This window comes from Oncorhynchus clarkii, chromosome 16 (assembly GCF_045791955.1).
Source record: "Oncorhynchus clarkii lewisi isolate Uvic-CL-2024 chromosome 16, UVic_Ocla_1.0, whole genome shotgun sequence".
Classification (NCBI taxonomy): Eukaryota; Metazoa; Chordata; class Actinopteri; order Salmoniformes; family Salmonidae; genus Oncorhynchus; species Oncorhynchus clarkii.
This window is the reverse complement of record NC_092162.1, coordinates 34,509,560-34,525,522: the sequence shown is the minus strand read 5'-3', so window position 1 is coordinate 34,525,522 and position 15,963 is coordinate 34,509,560. Positions and strand designations below refer to the sequence as shown.

The 15,963-nt window shown below is 41.9% G+C and overlaps 1 protein-coding gene across 1 annotated transcript in view; it reads left to right on the top strand.

The window, feature by feature from the left end:
* The window catches only part of LOC139368345 (agrin-like), a 445,616-nt gene that overhangs the window by 418,879 nt on the left and 10,774 nt on the right, over positions 1-15,963 (top strand). The window contains exons 32-33 of the mRNA XM_071107109.1: positions 3,481-3,664; positions 3,990-4,077. Coding sequence (XP_070963210.1) covers positions 3,481-3,664; positions 3,990-4,077 — 272 coding nt within the window. The remainder of the gene's footprint in view (positions 1-3,480; positions 3,665-3,989; positions 4,078-15,963) is intronic.

The following is a 15,963-nucleotide window of genomic DNA, read 5'->3' as shown; positions in this document are numbered from 1 at the left end:
CAGACACCCTGTTCAAAAGGTTATGCAAAAGTTCCTATACATTTTACCAATTATCAACAACTATAAATGATTTCATTTAAAATTAACTGTGACACAATGTTGAATCCACCTCAGACATGGATACATATATTTTAACAAGATTTAGTGATGGACAATAACTATCTGCCTAAACATGATGACCTTTACAGTGACCCCAGCTATTGTAAGGTCCGCTGTGTTGAACTGAACTGACACAGTTCCGCAGAACGAAATTCAACACAGTAAAATCTGAATCTACACTAACGTTCAAAAGTTTGGGGTCACTTAGAAATGTCCTTGTTTTTGAAAGAAAGGCAACTTTTTTTGTATATTAAAATAACATCAAATTGATCAGAAATACAGTGTAGACATTGTTGTAAATTACTATTGTAGCTGGAAATGGCAGATTTTTAATGGAATATCTATATAGGCGTACAGAGGTCCATTATCAGCAACTATCACTCCTGTGTTCCAATGGCACGTTGTGTTAGCTAATCCTAGTTTATCATTTTAAAAGGCTAATTGATCATTAGAAATCCCCTTTGCAATTATGTTAGCACAGCTGAAAACTGTTGTCCTGATTTAAGAAGCAATATAACTGGCCTTCTTTAGACTAGTTGAGTATCTGGAGCATCAGCATTTGTGGGTTCGATTACAGCCTCAAAATGGCCAGAAACAAAGAATTTTCTTCTGTCAGTCTATTCTTGTTCTGAGAAATGAAGGCTATTCCATGCGAAATATTGTCAAGAAACTGAAGATCTCGTACAACGCTGTGTACTACTCCCTTCACAGAACAGTGCAAACTGGCACTAACCAGAATAGAAATAGGAGTGGGAGGCCCCGGTGCACAACAAGTACATTAGTGTCTAGTTTGAGAAGCAGATGCCTCACAAGTCCTCAACTGGCAGCTTCATTAAACAGTACCTGCAAAACACCAGTCTCAATGTCAACAGTGAAGAGGCAATTCCGGGATGCTGGCCTTCTAGGCAGAGTTCCTCTGTCCAGTGTGTGTGTTCTTTTGCCCTTCTTAATCTTTTCTTTTTATTGGCCAATCTGGCTTTTTCTTTGCAACTCTGCCTAGAAGGCCAGCATCCCGGAGTCGCCTCTTCACTGTTGACGTTGAGACTGTTGTTCTTGAAATGTGCAGATTGACTGACCTGCATGTCTTAAAGTAACGATGGACTGTCCTTTCTCTTTGCTTATTTGAGCTGTTCTTGCCATAATATGGACTTGGTCTTTTACCAAATAGGGCTATCTTCTGTATACCCCCTACCTTGTCACAACACAACTGATTGGCTCAAATCAAATCAAATCAAATCAAATCAAATCAAATTTTATTTGTCACATACACATGGTTAGCAGATGTTAATGCGAGTGTAGCGAAATGCTTGTGCTTCTAGTTCCGACAATGCAGTAATAACCAACAAGTAATCTAACAGACAATGCATTAAGAAGGAAAAAATTCAGACAAATTAACTTTTAACAAGGCACACCTGTTCATTGAAATGCATTCCAGGTGACTACGTCATGAAGCTGGTTGAGAGAATACCAAAAGTGTGCAAAGCTGTCATCAAGGCAAAGGGTGGCTACTTTGAAGAATCTCAAATTTAAAATATATTTTCATTTGTTTAACACTTTTTTGGTTACTACATGATTCCATATGGGTTATTTCATAGTTTTGATGTCTTCACTATTATTCTACAATGTAGAAAATAGTAAAAATAAAGATAAACCCATGAATGAGTAGGTGTGTCCAAACTGTTGACTGGTGCTGTATCTACAGTGCATTTGGAAAGTATTCAGATTACTTACGCTACAGCCTTATTCTAAAATTGATGAAATAAAAATAACCCATAATGACAAAGCGAAAACAGGTTTTTAGCCATTTTTGCACATTTATAATACAACTGAAATACTTTATTTACATAAACAATTCAGACCCTTTGCTAATGGAGCGCAGGTGCATGCTGTTTAATTTATCATCCTTGAGATGTTTCTCCAACTTGATTGGAGTCCAACTGTGGTACATTCAATTGGTTGGACATGGAAAGGCACACACCTGTCTATTTAAGGTCCCACCATTGACAGTGCATGCCAGAACAAAAACCAAGCCGTGAGGTCGAAGGAATTGTCCGTAAAGCTCCGAGACAGGATTGTGTTGAGGCACAGATCTGGGGAAGGGCACCAAAAGATGTCTGCAGCATTGAAGGTCCCCAAGAACACAGTGGCCGCCGTCATTCTTAAATGGAAGAAGATTGGAACCACCAAGACTCTTCCTAGAGCTAGTCCCCCATTCAACCTGAGCAATCGTTCGAGAAGGGCCTTGGTCAGGGAGTTGACCAAGAAACCGATGTTCACTGAAACCTTTCAGAAGAACAACCATCTCTGCACCACTCCACCAATCAGGCCTTTATAGTAGAGTTGCCAGATGGAAGCCACTACTCAGTAAAATGTACATGACAGCCCGCTTGGAGTTTACCAAAATGCACCTAAAGACTCCCATAGCATGGGAAACAAGATTATCTGGTCTGATGAAACCCAGATTAAACTCTTTGGCTGGAATGCAAAGCATCACGTTTGGAGGTCATTACCTGACCAATACCATCCAAACAGTGAAGCATGGTGGTGGCAGAATCATGCAGTGGGGATGTTTTTCCATGGCAGGGAGAGGGAGACTAGTCACGATCGAGGGAAAGATGAACAGATCAAAGTACAGAGAGATCCTTAATGGAAACCTACTCCAGACCTCTCAGGACTTCAGATTGGGGTGAAGGTTCACCTTCCAACAGGACAACAACGCTAAGCACACAGCCAAGACAACGTAGGAGTGGCTTCTGCAGGACTGAATGTCCTTCAGTGCAGCGACCTGTGCAGCGACGCTCCCCATCCAACCTGACAGAGCTTGACAAGATCTGCAGAGAAGAGTGTGAGAAACCCCCCAAATGCAGTTGTGCCAAGCTTGTAGCGTCATACCCAAGAAGACTTGAGGCTGTAATTGCTGCCAAAGGTGCTTCAACAAAGTACTGAGTAAAAGGTCTGAGTACTTCCGCTTCTTATTTTTAATACATTTGCTAAAAAATAAACTGTTTTTGCTTTATCATTATGGGGTATTGTGTGTAGATTCATGAGGGGGGGAAAACAATGTAATCAATTTTAGAATAAGGCTGTAACATAACAAAATGTGGAAAAAGTCCAGGGGTCTGAATACTTTCCGAATGCACTGTATATCAGATGTATCTTCGATGTAAATTATTTGGCTAGGATACCAAGATAGTCCTGACCATATCACTTGACCAGGAAAGACTCTGAACCCTAGTTTTAGCCTTTAGGGCCGAGAGGATTTCCAGGTCAGGTAGGTCATGTGGTCAGGAAAAACTCAGTATGTCATGTATGTCCTATGTAGGCTACACACTGCACTATGACAGGTCTAAGTCCCCTCTCCTCCTCTCTATCCCGCCTCAGATCACCCTGATGGGCACTCCCATCCTGCGGCAGGAGAACGCATTGCACTCCAGTGACTTGGCAATGTTTAAGGGCCACCCGTGCAGCCGGTATCCCTGCCACAACGGGGGTCTCTGCAACCCCATGCTTGAGAGCTACGAGTGTGTGTGCCCCCACGGCTTCACGGGCACAGCCTGTCAGAACAGTGAGTGAACAAAGATCCTGAATTCAAAGTTTCTGTTGGTGTAGTGTTGATGTCACGCAAGTCTTAAAATGTTTCCATTTGAAGGTTAGCGTAACCCCTCTGTTTCTTCATTCTCAGCAGTTTGCACACGTTAACACACACGAACTACACACACGTGTACTTTACCAAACACATTCACTTTGGCCGTGTGCCCTACTGTTCCTTTTACTTTAATTAGAACCATCCCCATTCATCACCATCCACTGCCTTGACTCCAATTAAAGGAGCCATGTTTCCTATTGATTCATGTGATCTCATCCAATGTTCCTCCTCCTCTTCCTCGCAGCCATCTTGGAGAAGTCGGCCGGGGAGTCAGAGTCCATTGTTTTTGATGGCCGGACTTTTATCGAGTACCACAACGCCGTCACCAAGAGGTAATCTAATCAAATCAATCAAATTCTATTGGTCACATACACGTGGCTAGCAGATGTTATTGGTCACATACACGTGGTTAGGAGATGTTATTGCGAGTGTAGCAAAATGCTTGTGCTTCCAGTTCCGACAGTGCAGCAATATCTAACATGTAATCTAACTCCACAACAATACCTAACACACACAAATCTAAATAAAGGAATGGAATAAGAATGTATAAATATATGGATGAGCAATGTCAGAGCGGCATAGGTTAAGATACAGTAGATAATATAGAATACAGTATATACAGTGGGGAGAACAAGTATTTGATACACTGCCGATTTTGCAGGTTTTCCTACTTACAAAGTATGTAGAGGTCTGTAATTTTTATCATAGGTACACTTCAACTGTGAGAGACAGAATCTAAAACAAAAATCCAGAAAATCACATTGTATGATTTTTAAGTAATTAATTTGCATTTTATTGCATGACATAAGTATTTGATACATCAGAAAAGCAGAACTTAATATTTGGTACAGAAACCTTTGTTTGCAATTACAGAGATCATACGTTTCCTGTAGTTCTTGACCAGGTTTGCACACACTGCAGCAGGCCAACAGTTGTTGCCTTCTCACCAAGCTGCTTGCCTATTTTCCTGTAGCCCATCCCAGCCTTGTGCAGGTCTACAATTGTATCCCTGATGTCCTTACACAGCCCTCTGGTCTTGGCCATTGTGGAGAGGTTGGAGTCTGTTTGATTGAGTGTGTGGACAGGTGTCTTTTATACAGGTAACAAGTTCAAACAGGTGCAGTTAATACAGATAATGAGTGGAGAACAGGAGGGCTTCTTAAAGAAAAACTAACAGGTCTGTGAGAGCCGGAATTCTTATGGGTTGGTAGGTGATCAAATACTTATGTCATGCAATAAAATGCTAATTAATTACTTAAAAATCATACAATGTGATTTTCTGGATTTTTGTTTTAGTTTCCGTCTCTCAGAGTTGAAGTGTACCTATGTTAAAAATTACAGACCTCTACATGCTTTGTAAGTAGGAAAACCTGCAAAATCGGTAGTGTATCAAATACTTGTTCTCCCCACTGTACATATGAGATGAGTAATGCAAAATATGTAAACATTATTAAAGTAGCATTATTAAGGTGACTCGTGTTCCATTTATTAAAGTGGCCAATGATATCAAGTCTGTTGGAAGGCAGCTGCCCCTGAGTTAGTAATGACTGTTTAACTGTCTGATTGCTTTGAGATGGAAGCTGTTTTTCAGTCTCTCGGTCCCAGCTTTGATGCACTTGTACTGACCTCGCCTTCTGGATGGTAGCGGGGTGAACAGGCAGTGGCTCGGGTGGTTGTTGTCCTTAATGATCTTTTTGGCCTTCCTGTGGCATCGGGTACTGTAGGTGTCCTGGAGGGCAGGTAGTTTACCCCCGGTGATGCGTTGTGCAGACCACACCACCCTCTGGAGAGCCCTGCGGTTGTTGGCGACAGCCCGACAGGATGCTCTCAATTGTGCCTCTGTAAAAGTTTGTGAGGCTTTAAGGTGACAAGCCACATTTCTTCAGCCTCCTGAGGTTGAAGAGGTGCTGTTGTGCCTTCACCACACTGTCTGTGTGGGTGGACCATTTCAGTTTGTCTGTGATGTGTACACCAAGGAACTTTCCACCTGCTCTACTGCTGTCCTGTCGATATTTATAGGGGGCTCCCTCTGCTGATTCCTTTGTTTTGTTGACGCTAAGTGAGAGATTGTTTTCCTGACACCCCCGCGAGAGCCCTCACCTCCTCCCTGTAGCCTGTCTTGTCATTGTTGGTAATCAAGCCTAACACTGTTGGGTCGTCTGCAAACTTGATGATTGAGTTGGAGGCATGCATTGGTCACGCAGTTATGGGTGAACAGGAAGTACAGGAGGGGGCTGAGCATACACCCTTTTGGGGACCCAGTGTTGAGGATCAGCAAAGTGGAGATGTTGTTTCCTACCTTCACCACCTGGGTGGCCCTTCAGGAAGACCAGGACCCGATTGCACAGGGTGGGGTTGGCCGATGGGAATGGCCGATTAATTAGGGCCGATTTAAAGTTTTCATAACAATCGGTAATCGGCATTATGGGCGATTATATTGCAATCCACGAGGAGGCTGTGTGGCAGGCTGACCAGCTGTTACGTGAGTGCAGGAAGTGAGGAGCCATGGTAAATTGCTAGCTAGCATTAAACTTATCTTATAAAAAACAATCTTGACATAATCACTAGTTAACTACACATGGTTGATGATATTATTAGTTTAACTAGCTTGTCCTGCGTTGCAATCAATGCGGTGCCTGAAATTGTCACTTCTCTTGCATTCAGTGTAAGCAGACTCAGGGTATATGCAGCAGTTTAGGGCGCCTGGCTCGTTTCGAACTGTGTGAAGACCATTTCTTACTAACAAAGGCCGTAATTAATTTGCCAGAATTGTACATAATTATGACATAACATTGAAGGTTGTGCAATGTAACAGCAATATTTATACTTAGGGTTGCCACCCGTTAGATAAAATACGCAACGGTTCCGTATTTCACTGAAAGAATAAACGCTTTGTTTTCTAAATTATAGTTTCCAAGATTTGGCCATATTAATGACCTAAGGCTCGTATTTCTGTGTGTTTATTATATTATAATTTAATCTATGATTTGATATTTGATAGAGAAGTCTGACTGAGCGGTGGTAGGCAGCAGCATGCTCGTAAGCATTCATTCAAACAGCACTGTCCTGCGTTTGCCAGCAGCTCTTCGCAATGCTTGAAGCACAGCGCTGTTTATGACTTCAAGCCTATCAACTCCCGAGATTAGGTTGGCAATACTGCCTAAAAGAACATCCAATAGTCAAAGGTCTATGAAGTACAAATGGTATAGAGAGAAATAGTCCTATAATAACTACAACCTAAAACTTCTTACCTGGGAATATTGAAGACTCATGTTAAAAGGAACCACCAGCTTTCATATGTTCTCATGTTCTGAGCAAGGAATTTAAACGTTAGCTTTTTACATGGCACATATTGCACTTTTACTTTCTTCTCCAACACTTTGTTTTTGCATTATTTAAACCAAATTTAATATGTTTCATTATTTATTTGAGACTAAATTGATTTTATTTACGTATTATATATATATATATATATATATATATATATATATATATATTATTATTATTATTATTTTTTAAATTTTTACCCCTTTTTCTCCCCAATTTCGTGGTATCCAATTGTTGTAGTAGCTACTATCTTGTCTCATTGCTACAACTCCCGTACGGGCTCGGGAGAGACGAAGGCTGAATGTCATGCGATACACAACCCAACCAGCCGTACTGCTTCTTAACACAGCGCGCATCCAACCCGGAAGCCAGCCGCACCAATGTGTCGGAGGCTACACCGTGCCCCTGGCAACCTTGGCTAGCGCGCACTGTGCCCGGCCCGCCACAGGAGTCGCTGGTGCACGATGAGACAAGGAGATCCCTACCGACCAATCCCTCCCTAACCCGGACGACACTAGGCCAATTGTGCGTCGCCCCACGGACCTCCCGGTCGCGGCCGGTTACGACAGAGCCTGGGTAGGGACTCTGATGGCACAGCTGGCACTGCAGTACAGCGCCCTTAACCACTGCGCCACCCGGGAGGCCCCTATTTATGTATTATATTAAGTTAAAATAAAGTGTTCATTGTTCATTCAGTGTTGTTGCAATTGTCATTATTACAAATATATTTACAAAAATCGGCCGATTTATCGATTTCGGCTTTTTTTTGGTCCTCCAATAATCGGTATCTGTGTTGAAAAATCATAATCGGTCGACCTCTAGTTGAGACCCAGAGCCTCAAGCTTAATGATGAGCTTGGAGGGTACTATGGTGTTGAATGCTGAGCTATAGTCAATGAACAGCATTCGAACATAGGTATTCCTCTTGTCCAGATGGGATAGCGCAGGGTGATCACGATTGCGTCGTCTGTGGACCTATTGAGGCGGTAAGCAAATTGGAGTGGGTCTAGGGTGTCAGGTAGGGTGGAGGTGATATGATCCTTGACTAGTCTCTCAAAGCACTTCATGATGACAGAAGTGAGTGCTACGGGACGATAGTCATTTAGTTAAGGTTTAATTGGTTTAAGTGAATTGGTCTCCCAGGCTAACCTGTAGTAGAGAAATGGTTAATGGCCCCCCATTCATATTCCATTGCAGTAAGTGGTGGTGACAGGGTTGATTATTCCAGGCCCATTAGGGGCTTCGGAAGTGAGCCTGGCGTTAGTTGATAGCTCGACCACTTCCCCTGCGCTGTTTCACTGGTCTTGACTGAATTTAGCTAATTTAGCTGACTGGCTAACAATTATGGCAATGCCCCGAGCGCCCCCCTTGCTTGCTGTACACCACAGCGGACTGAGCCGACACACACAGACACATACACCCACACACTCTGATTTGACACACACACACCATGCATTTCACAACAACCATAGCAGCCCTTTATTCTATACTTGGTTAAAATTTGATATAATTTAAGCTTCTTTTAGAAATACACAACGAGCGACTGTGTCCCCTCAAAATAGCAGTCCTAAAGTGTCGATTTCCATTTAAACACACGCTAGCTATACCAGGAGAAGCTGGATGATGTAAGTGTAAATGGTTTCAATACAAGGTGTGAACGAGAGAGAAACGTATCCTGCCTTCCAGGCTACCGCTGATACATTGTATCCTCTTCCATCCATCTACGTCTTCCACACGCCCGCAGGTTTGCATGCATTACATGTTTGTGATGACGAACCTGAAAAGACATGGAACATAAGACTAACCATCAAGATCCATTACAAGTCCTCCCAAAACACAACACTCCAGGGTGTGAAAATGGAGAAACAGACAGTGAATTTGAATTTGTGGTCTTATGAACACACACATACACACACACACACACAATGAAACTATAAGAGACAATTGTAGGATATGTCTGTATCCTCTGTCTGTTGTCCGGGTTGAGCCTGTCAGATGTATGTGCTGCCGTCCGTCTGTCTGTCCACTTCTTTCTCTTGTCTGTCTCATGAGTGTTCCTTGTCTGTCTTTCTGATGCACTCAAGCCAACTGACCAATGACATTCCAGAGTAAGTAGACTTAAAGAGATGCAGAACCTTCACAGGTTCAGTCAAAGCCAAACTAACCCAACTCTAAATACATTACAATAGTTAACACAAAAGTAATAGATTCTTTATTTATTTATCCTATATCATCTTCATCATCTTCACCTGTGCAGAAAGCTATCATGTGTATTATGTTTAAAATAGGCCTACAGGACATTCAAACTCCATGCCCATCATTTGATTTTGTCCGGTCTTTTCTCATTAAAATGGCTCATCATAGTCCAGTCTCAATGAACGCATGACTGCATGTGTACCAGATGCATTGTGTTCAAGCTCATAGCAAAGAGTGCTATATTGAAGGTGCTATATTGTATGCATGGTTGTAACTACTTTCACCAGAACCAGAAATATGTAAATTGTCATGTTGAAATTAACCCCTTCTTAACTCTTTACACTCATACCCATATACGGGTTGAAAATTGCAGATTTTGGCACTAACAAGTGCCTAAATTGGAACGCAGTGGTAAAATGCTGTAAATGACGTCAGAGTTCAGGCTCTGCCACTCACAGCGCTGTATGGGTTTTTTTGCCTGAGAGCCATTCTGAACTTGAGCTCCGCACGCTTCAATAAAGTGCTCCCATCCCTGTCGTTAATTGGGCAACTTTAGCAAATTTGTAGTTGTTTGAGTGAGGAAAATGCTGTAAATTAAGAGGACTCGATGTACTTTGAAAGATGAGACATTGAGGATTCTAATAAATACCACTTTGATGTCATACAAGCAAGCCAAACACCTGTGAGTCAAAATGTGCACTATACATTTCCATATCATAAATTTCATGTCATCTACAGTGTCAAAGTTTATGATTCCGATGTTTGATGTACAGTTACAAGATGGCATGGCGCCTATGTTGTTCTGAACAGAATGAACCTATGTTTGTCTATTTGTCTCTCAAAAATAGCCCAGAACACTCACCTGAATGCACGCATGACTTCTTTCTATGCGCACCTGAATTATGATCTGTTTCTCTGAATTATCCTGTGAAAGCCTAACACTGTAAGATCATATTTTATAACTTAACTAGTTAAGTTAGCAAAGAACAATCTGTCAAATAATGCCCACCTGACCCAGTATGTGATTTACAGTGTATTCAGACCCCTTCCCTTTTACCACATTTTGTTACATTACAATCTTATTTGAAAATTGATTTAAAAAATGTTTTCCCCTCATCAAGCTACACACAATACCCCATAATGACAAAGCAACAACAGTTTTTTTTTTTACATTTTTGCAAATGTATAAAAATACAAAAACGGAATACCTTATTTACAGAAGTATTCAGACCCTTTGCAATGAGGCCCGAAATTGAGCTAAGGTGCATCCTGTTTCCATTGATCATCCTTGAGATGATCCAAAAACCAAGCCATGAGGTCAAAGGAATTGTCCTTAGAGCTCCGAGACAGTATTGTGTTGAGGCACAGATCTGGGGAAGGGGAACAACAAAATGTTTGCAGCATTGAAGGTCCCCTAGAACACAGTGGCCTCCATCATTCTTAAATGGGACAAGTTTGGAACCACCAAGACTCTTCGTAGAGCTGGCCGCCGTCCGGCGAAACTGAGCAATCGGGGGAGAATGGCCTTGGTCAGGGAGGTGACCAAGTAACCAATGGTCACTCTGACAGAGCATTAGAGTTCCTCTTTGGAGATGGGAGAACCTTCCAGAAGGACAACCATCTCTGCAGCACTCCACCAATCAGGCCTTTGTTAGAATGGCCAAACAAAAGCCACTCCTCAGTAAAGGGCACATGACAGTCTCTTGGAGTTTGCCAAAAAAGCACCTAAAGGACTCTCAGACCATGAGAAACAAGATTCTCTGGTCTGATGAAACCAAGATTGAACTCTTTGGCCTGAATGTCAAGTGTCACGTCTGGAGGAAACCTGGCACCATCCCAAAGGCGAAGCAAGGTGTTGGCAGCGTCATGCTGTGGGGATGTTTTTCAGCAGCAGGGACTGGGAGACCAGAGAGTACAGAGAGAGCAGAACTTGCCGAACTTGATCCCGATCGAACATCTCTGGGGAGACCTGCAAATTGCTGTGCAGCAACACTCCCCATCCAACCTGACAGCTTGAGAGGATCTGTAGAGAAGAATGGGAGAAACATACCCAAGAAGTCTGAAATCGCAAAGTACTGAGTAAAGTACAATAATTGCTAAAAACCTGTTTTTGCTTTGTCATTATAGGGTATTTTGTGTAAATTGATGAGGGGGATAACACAATTTAATTCAGTTTAGAATAAGGCAGTAACGTACAGTTGAATTCGGAAGTTTACATATACCTTAGCCAAATACATTTAAACTCAGTTTTTCACAATTCCTGACATTTAATCCTAGTAGGGGGTCGTTGGTCTTTGGTTAGTTAGGATCACCACTTTATTTTAAGAATATGAAATGTCAGAATAATAGTAGAGAGAATGATTTATTTCAGATTTGATTTCTTTCATCACTTTCCCAGTGGGTCAGAAGTTTACTTACACTTAATTAGTATTTGGTAGCGTTGCCTTTAAATTGTTTAACCTGGGTCAAACATTTCGGGTAGCCTTCCACAAGCTTCCCAGAATAAGTTGGGTGAATTTTGGCCCATTCCTCCTGACAGAGCTTGTGTAACTAAGTCAGGTTTGTAGGCCTCCTTGCTTGCACACGCTTTTTCAGTTCTGCCCATACATTTTCTATAGGATTGAGGTCAGGGCTTTGTGATGACCACTCCAATACCTTGACTTTGTTGTCCTTAAGCCATTTTGCCACAACTTTGGAAGTATGCTTGGGGTCATTGTCCATTTGGAAGACCCATTTGCGACCAAGCTTTAACTTCCTGACTGATGTCTTGATGTTGCTTCAATATATCCACATAATTTTCCTAAATCAGGATGCCATCTATTTTGTGAAGTGCACCAGTCCCTCCTGCAGCAAAACACCCCCACAACATGATGATACCACCCCCGTACTTCACGGTTGGGATGGTGTTCTTCGGCTTGCAAGCCTCCCTCTTTTTCCCTCCAAACATAACGATGGTCGTTATGGCCAAACAGTTCTATTTTTGTTTCATGAGACCAGAGGACAGTTTTCCAAAAAATACAATCTTTGTCCCGATGTGCAGTTGCAAACCGTAGTATGGCTTTTTTTATGGCGGGTTTGGAGCAGCGGCTTTTTCCTTGCTGAGCTGCCTTTCAGGTTATATCGATATAGGACTCGTTTTACTGTGGAAAAAATACTTTTGTACCTGTTTCCTCCAGCATCTTCACAAGGTCTTTTACTGCTGTTCTGGGATTGATTTGCACTTTTCACACCAAATACGTTCATCTCTAGGAGACAGAATGCGTCTCCTTGCTGAGCGGAATGACGGCTGTGTGGTCCCATGGTGTTTAAACTTGCGTACTATTGTTTGTACAGATGAACGTGGTACCTTCAGGCGTTTGAAAATTGCTCCCAAGGATGAACCAGACTTGTGGAGTTCCACAATTTTTTTTCTGAGGTCTTGACTGGTTTCTTTAGATTTTCCCATGATGTCAAGCAAAGAGGCATTGAGTTTGAAGGTAGGCCTTGAAATACATTCTCAGGTACACCTCCAATTGACTCAAATTATGTCAATTAGCATGTCAGAAGCTTCTAAAGCCATGACATAATTTTCTGGAGCTGTTTAAAGGCACAGCTGTTTAAAGGCACAGTCAACTTAGTGTATGTACATTTCTGACCCACTGGAATTGTGATACAGTGAGTTATAAGATAAATAATCTGTCTGTAAACAATTATTCGGAAAATTACTTGTGTCATGCAGAAAGTAGATGTCCTAACCGATAAACTATAGTTTGTTAACAATACATTTGTGGAGTGGTTGAAAAATGAGTTTTAATGACTCCAACCTAAGTGTATGTAAACTTCTGACTTCAACTGTAAAAGATGTTGAATAAGTCAAGGGGTCTGAATACTTTCCGAATGCACTGTATAATGGGCTGTTTTTGGATTGCGTGAACAACAACAGTAATCGTGTGATGGTGGGTATGCAGGGTTGTGTTCCAAACAAGTGTGCTTGCTCTAATTCCTCAAGGGCACAGCTAGGAGAGCTCAATAAATCACATTATTGTTGAAGACTCTTCTTTGAGTCATAAAAGTGCATTGAAATTACTTAGGAAAAGAGGACACTTAGAGAAGTGTGTGGCTACTTGGAGACACCAGTTAGCTCTCTCAGTCAAACCCTTGTAATTTCTTTTTGTCTTATGTTGCACTTTCCCAACATTTTCCATTAATATTCTTATCGTGTTACTGAATGTATCCAGAGTATTTTCTGATTTCGTTGTCAACAAATGACATGATAAGAACAGTAAATGTAAAAGGCACATAAAATCAACTGTGTAATGTTTGGATTCAGTCTTGTGTCAGGGGAATTGTTGTGTCAACTTTGGTCTAATAATTTTCCAAAATCTCCAAACTGTACCATGCTTATTTATCTGCTTTTCATATTTCTTTTGTAAGAAACATGTCAATTTAGCCATGTCCATATAGGCCAATTCCCACGAGTGTAAAGGCTTAATTGCAAGGTAGTGGACCAAGATATTCCCCCTTCCTCAGTCTTGCTGCATCAGTTATTTTACTGCCTCCTCCAGGGCAACACTTAGATCTTACTTTGTTATTTTCCTTTTTGCTGGCATTAGCTTGGTAAGTAACTTCTTAAAAGATTTGATATGATAAAAGAACTAAGCGGGGAAGTTGGTTTTAGGTTGAATTATGCCGAGCTCATTCACCAGAGAATTTGATATCCACATTTAAGCCCCTGTCATTCACACTTAGTTCAATCTCTAACTGCAATTATGAATATGTATCAAGTTGGGTGCTGAGAAAAAGAAGGCTGACATGTTAAGGTGTTGTCTCATGTTTTAAAAATTATTTTCAAGAATGTAACGGCTGTCGTCAGAATGAGACCAAAGCGCAGCGTGGAAAGTGTTCAAAAAATGTTCAAAAAACACTGTGATGACAAAATGACAAAAGGTGAAAACGAAAGCGCACAGTTCTGTCAGGAAAAAACAGAAAATAACATCCCACCCAAACCCAAACGGAAAATGACAACTTATATATGATCCCCACTCAGAGACAACGATAGATAGCTGCCTCTGATTGGGAACCACACTAACATAGAAATAAGGAAACTAGAATGTCCACCCTAGTCACACCCTGACCTAACCAAAATAGAGAATAAAAACCTCTCTATGGCCAGGGCGTGACAAAGAAAAACTTCAAATCGAGGCGTCTTTGAGACCAGCCCTAACTATGTGGCAGCTGGTATCAAAATCCATTAGGACAGCATTTCCCAATGATCAAAGCTTTATGATTATTTGAATCAGCTTTGTAGTGCTATGCTAAAAACTAGACGTGCACCTCTTGGAGTTTGGCCAACCCTGCGTTAGAGTGATAATCATGGTCCTTCGAGCCGGACGGGCCAGAGGAGCTTTAATAATTGTCACTTCCTGTAAGAGCGAGGGGCGCGATTATGGTCCAAACCAGAGCCAGCCCAATCTCTCCGAGCGAGTGTCATCGATTCAACATGATCTGGTGTTTAACAGAGATTCATAAATTGATCAATTAATTCCTCAGAGGAATGTTATAGCAATGTTATTACAACACACAGACCAGCGCTGTATCACCCTGGGCTAATGATGCTGTTACTATTTACTGTAGCCTAGATCGGTCTTCATTCCTCTTCTGAAAGCTTGGGTCAATTTCCTCACGCCCCAATATTGGAGCAACCAAATCATATAGGGCCCTGTCTCTGGTAATACAATATTTGACCCCATTTTTGTCGATTTCCCCATTTTTCTCATTTGGTGCTTCCTTCTCTCAAGGAAGTTGATAATAGCCACCACACACACACACACACACACACACACACAGCACTGTCATCAGACTCAGTTATAGTAGTGGAAAATGTTATTATCCCCAAAAGAAAAATGGTTTGGCAAATTAATCATAAAATCATGACATTGTTGCCCAGCCCTCCCCTTAAGAGTCCCAGTGGTCCTCATTGTGTTGCTTTACTGCTCCTGGACCAGGGCTACAGTGTCTCTGATCAAATCAAATTGTATTGGTCGCATACACAAGCGAAATGCTTGTGTTCCTAGCTCCAACAGTTCAGCAGTATCTAACAATACACAACAGTACACAGAAATCTAAAATAATATAATTAAAAAACAGAAATAATTGGACGAGCATTGTCCGAGTCAGGAGTATATAAAAACAAAAATATCACATCTCCAGAATTCCACTTTTCCTGGCACCACTCCACCAGGGCCAGCTCCTCCCTGTAGGCCATCTTGTCATTGTTGGCAATCAGGCCTACCACTTTTGTGTCACCTGCAAACTTGATTGTTGAGTTGGAGGCGTGCGTGGCCACGCAGTCATGGGTAAACGAGGGAAGTACAGAACGAGGCTGAGGACGCACCTTTGTGGGGCCCCTGTGTTGAGGTTCAGTGTAGTGGAGGTGTTGTTGCCTACCTTCACCACCTGGGGGGGCAGCCTGTCAGGAAGTCCAGGATCCAGTTCCACAGGGCGGGGTTCAGACCCAGGACCCCGAGCTTAATGATGAGCTCGGAGGATACTATGGTGTTGAAGGCTGAGCTGTAGTCAATGATCAGTATTCTTACATACATTAGGTAAGATGGGATAGGGAAGTGTGTAGTGCGATGGCATCATCCGTGAATCTATTGGGGCAGTATGTAAATTGTAGTGGGTCTAGGCTGTCGGTGAAGGTGACATGATCCTTAA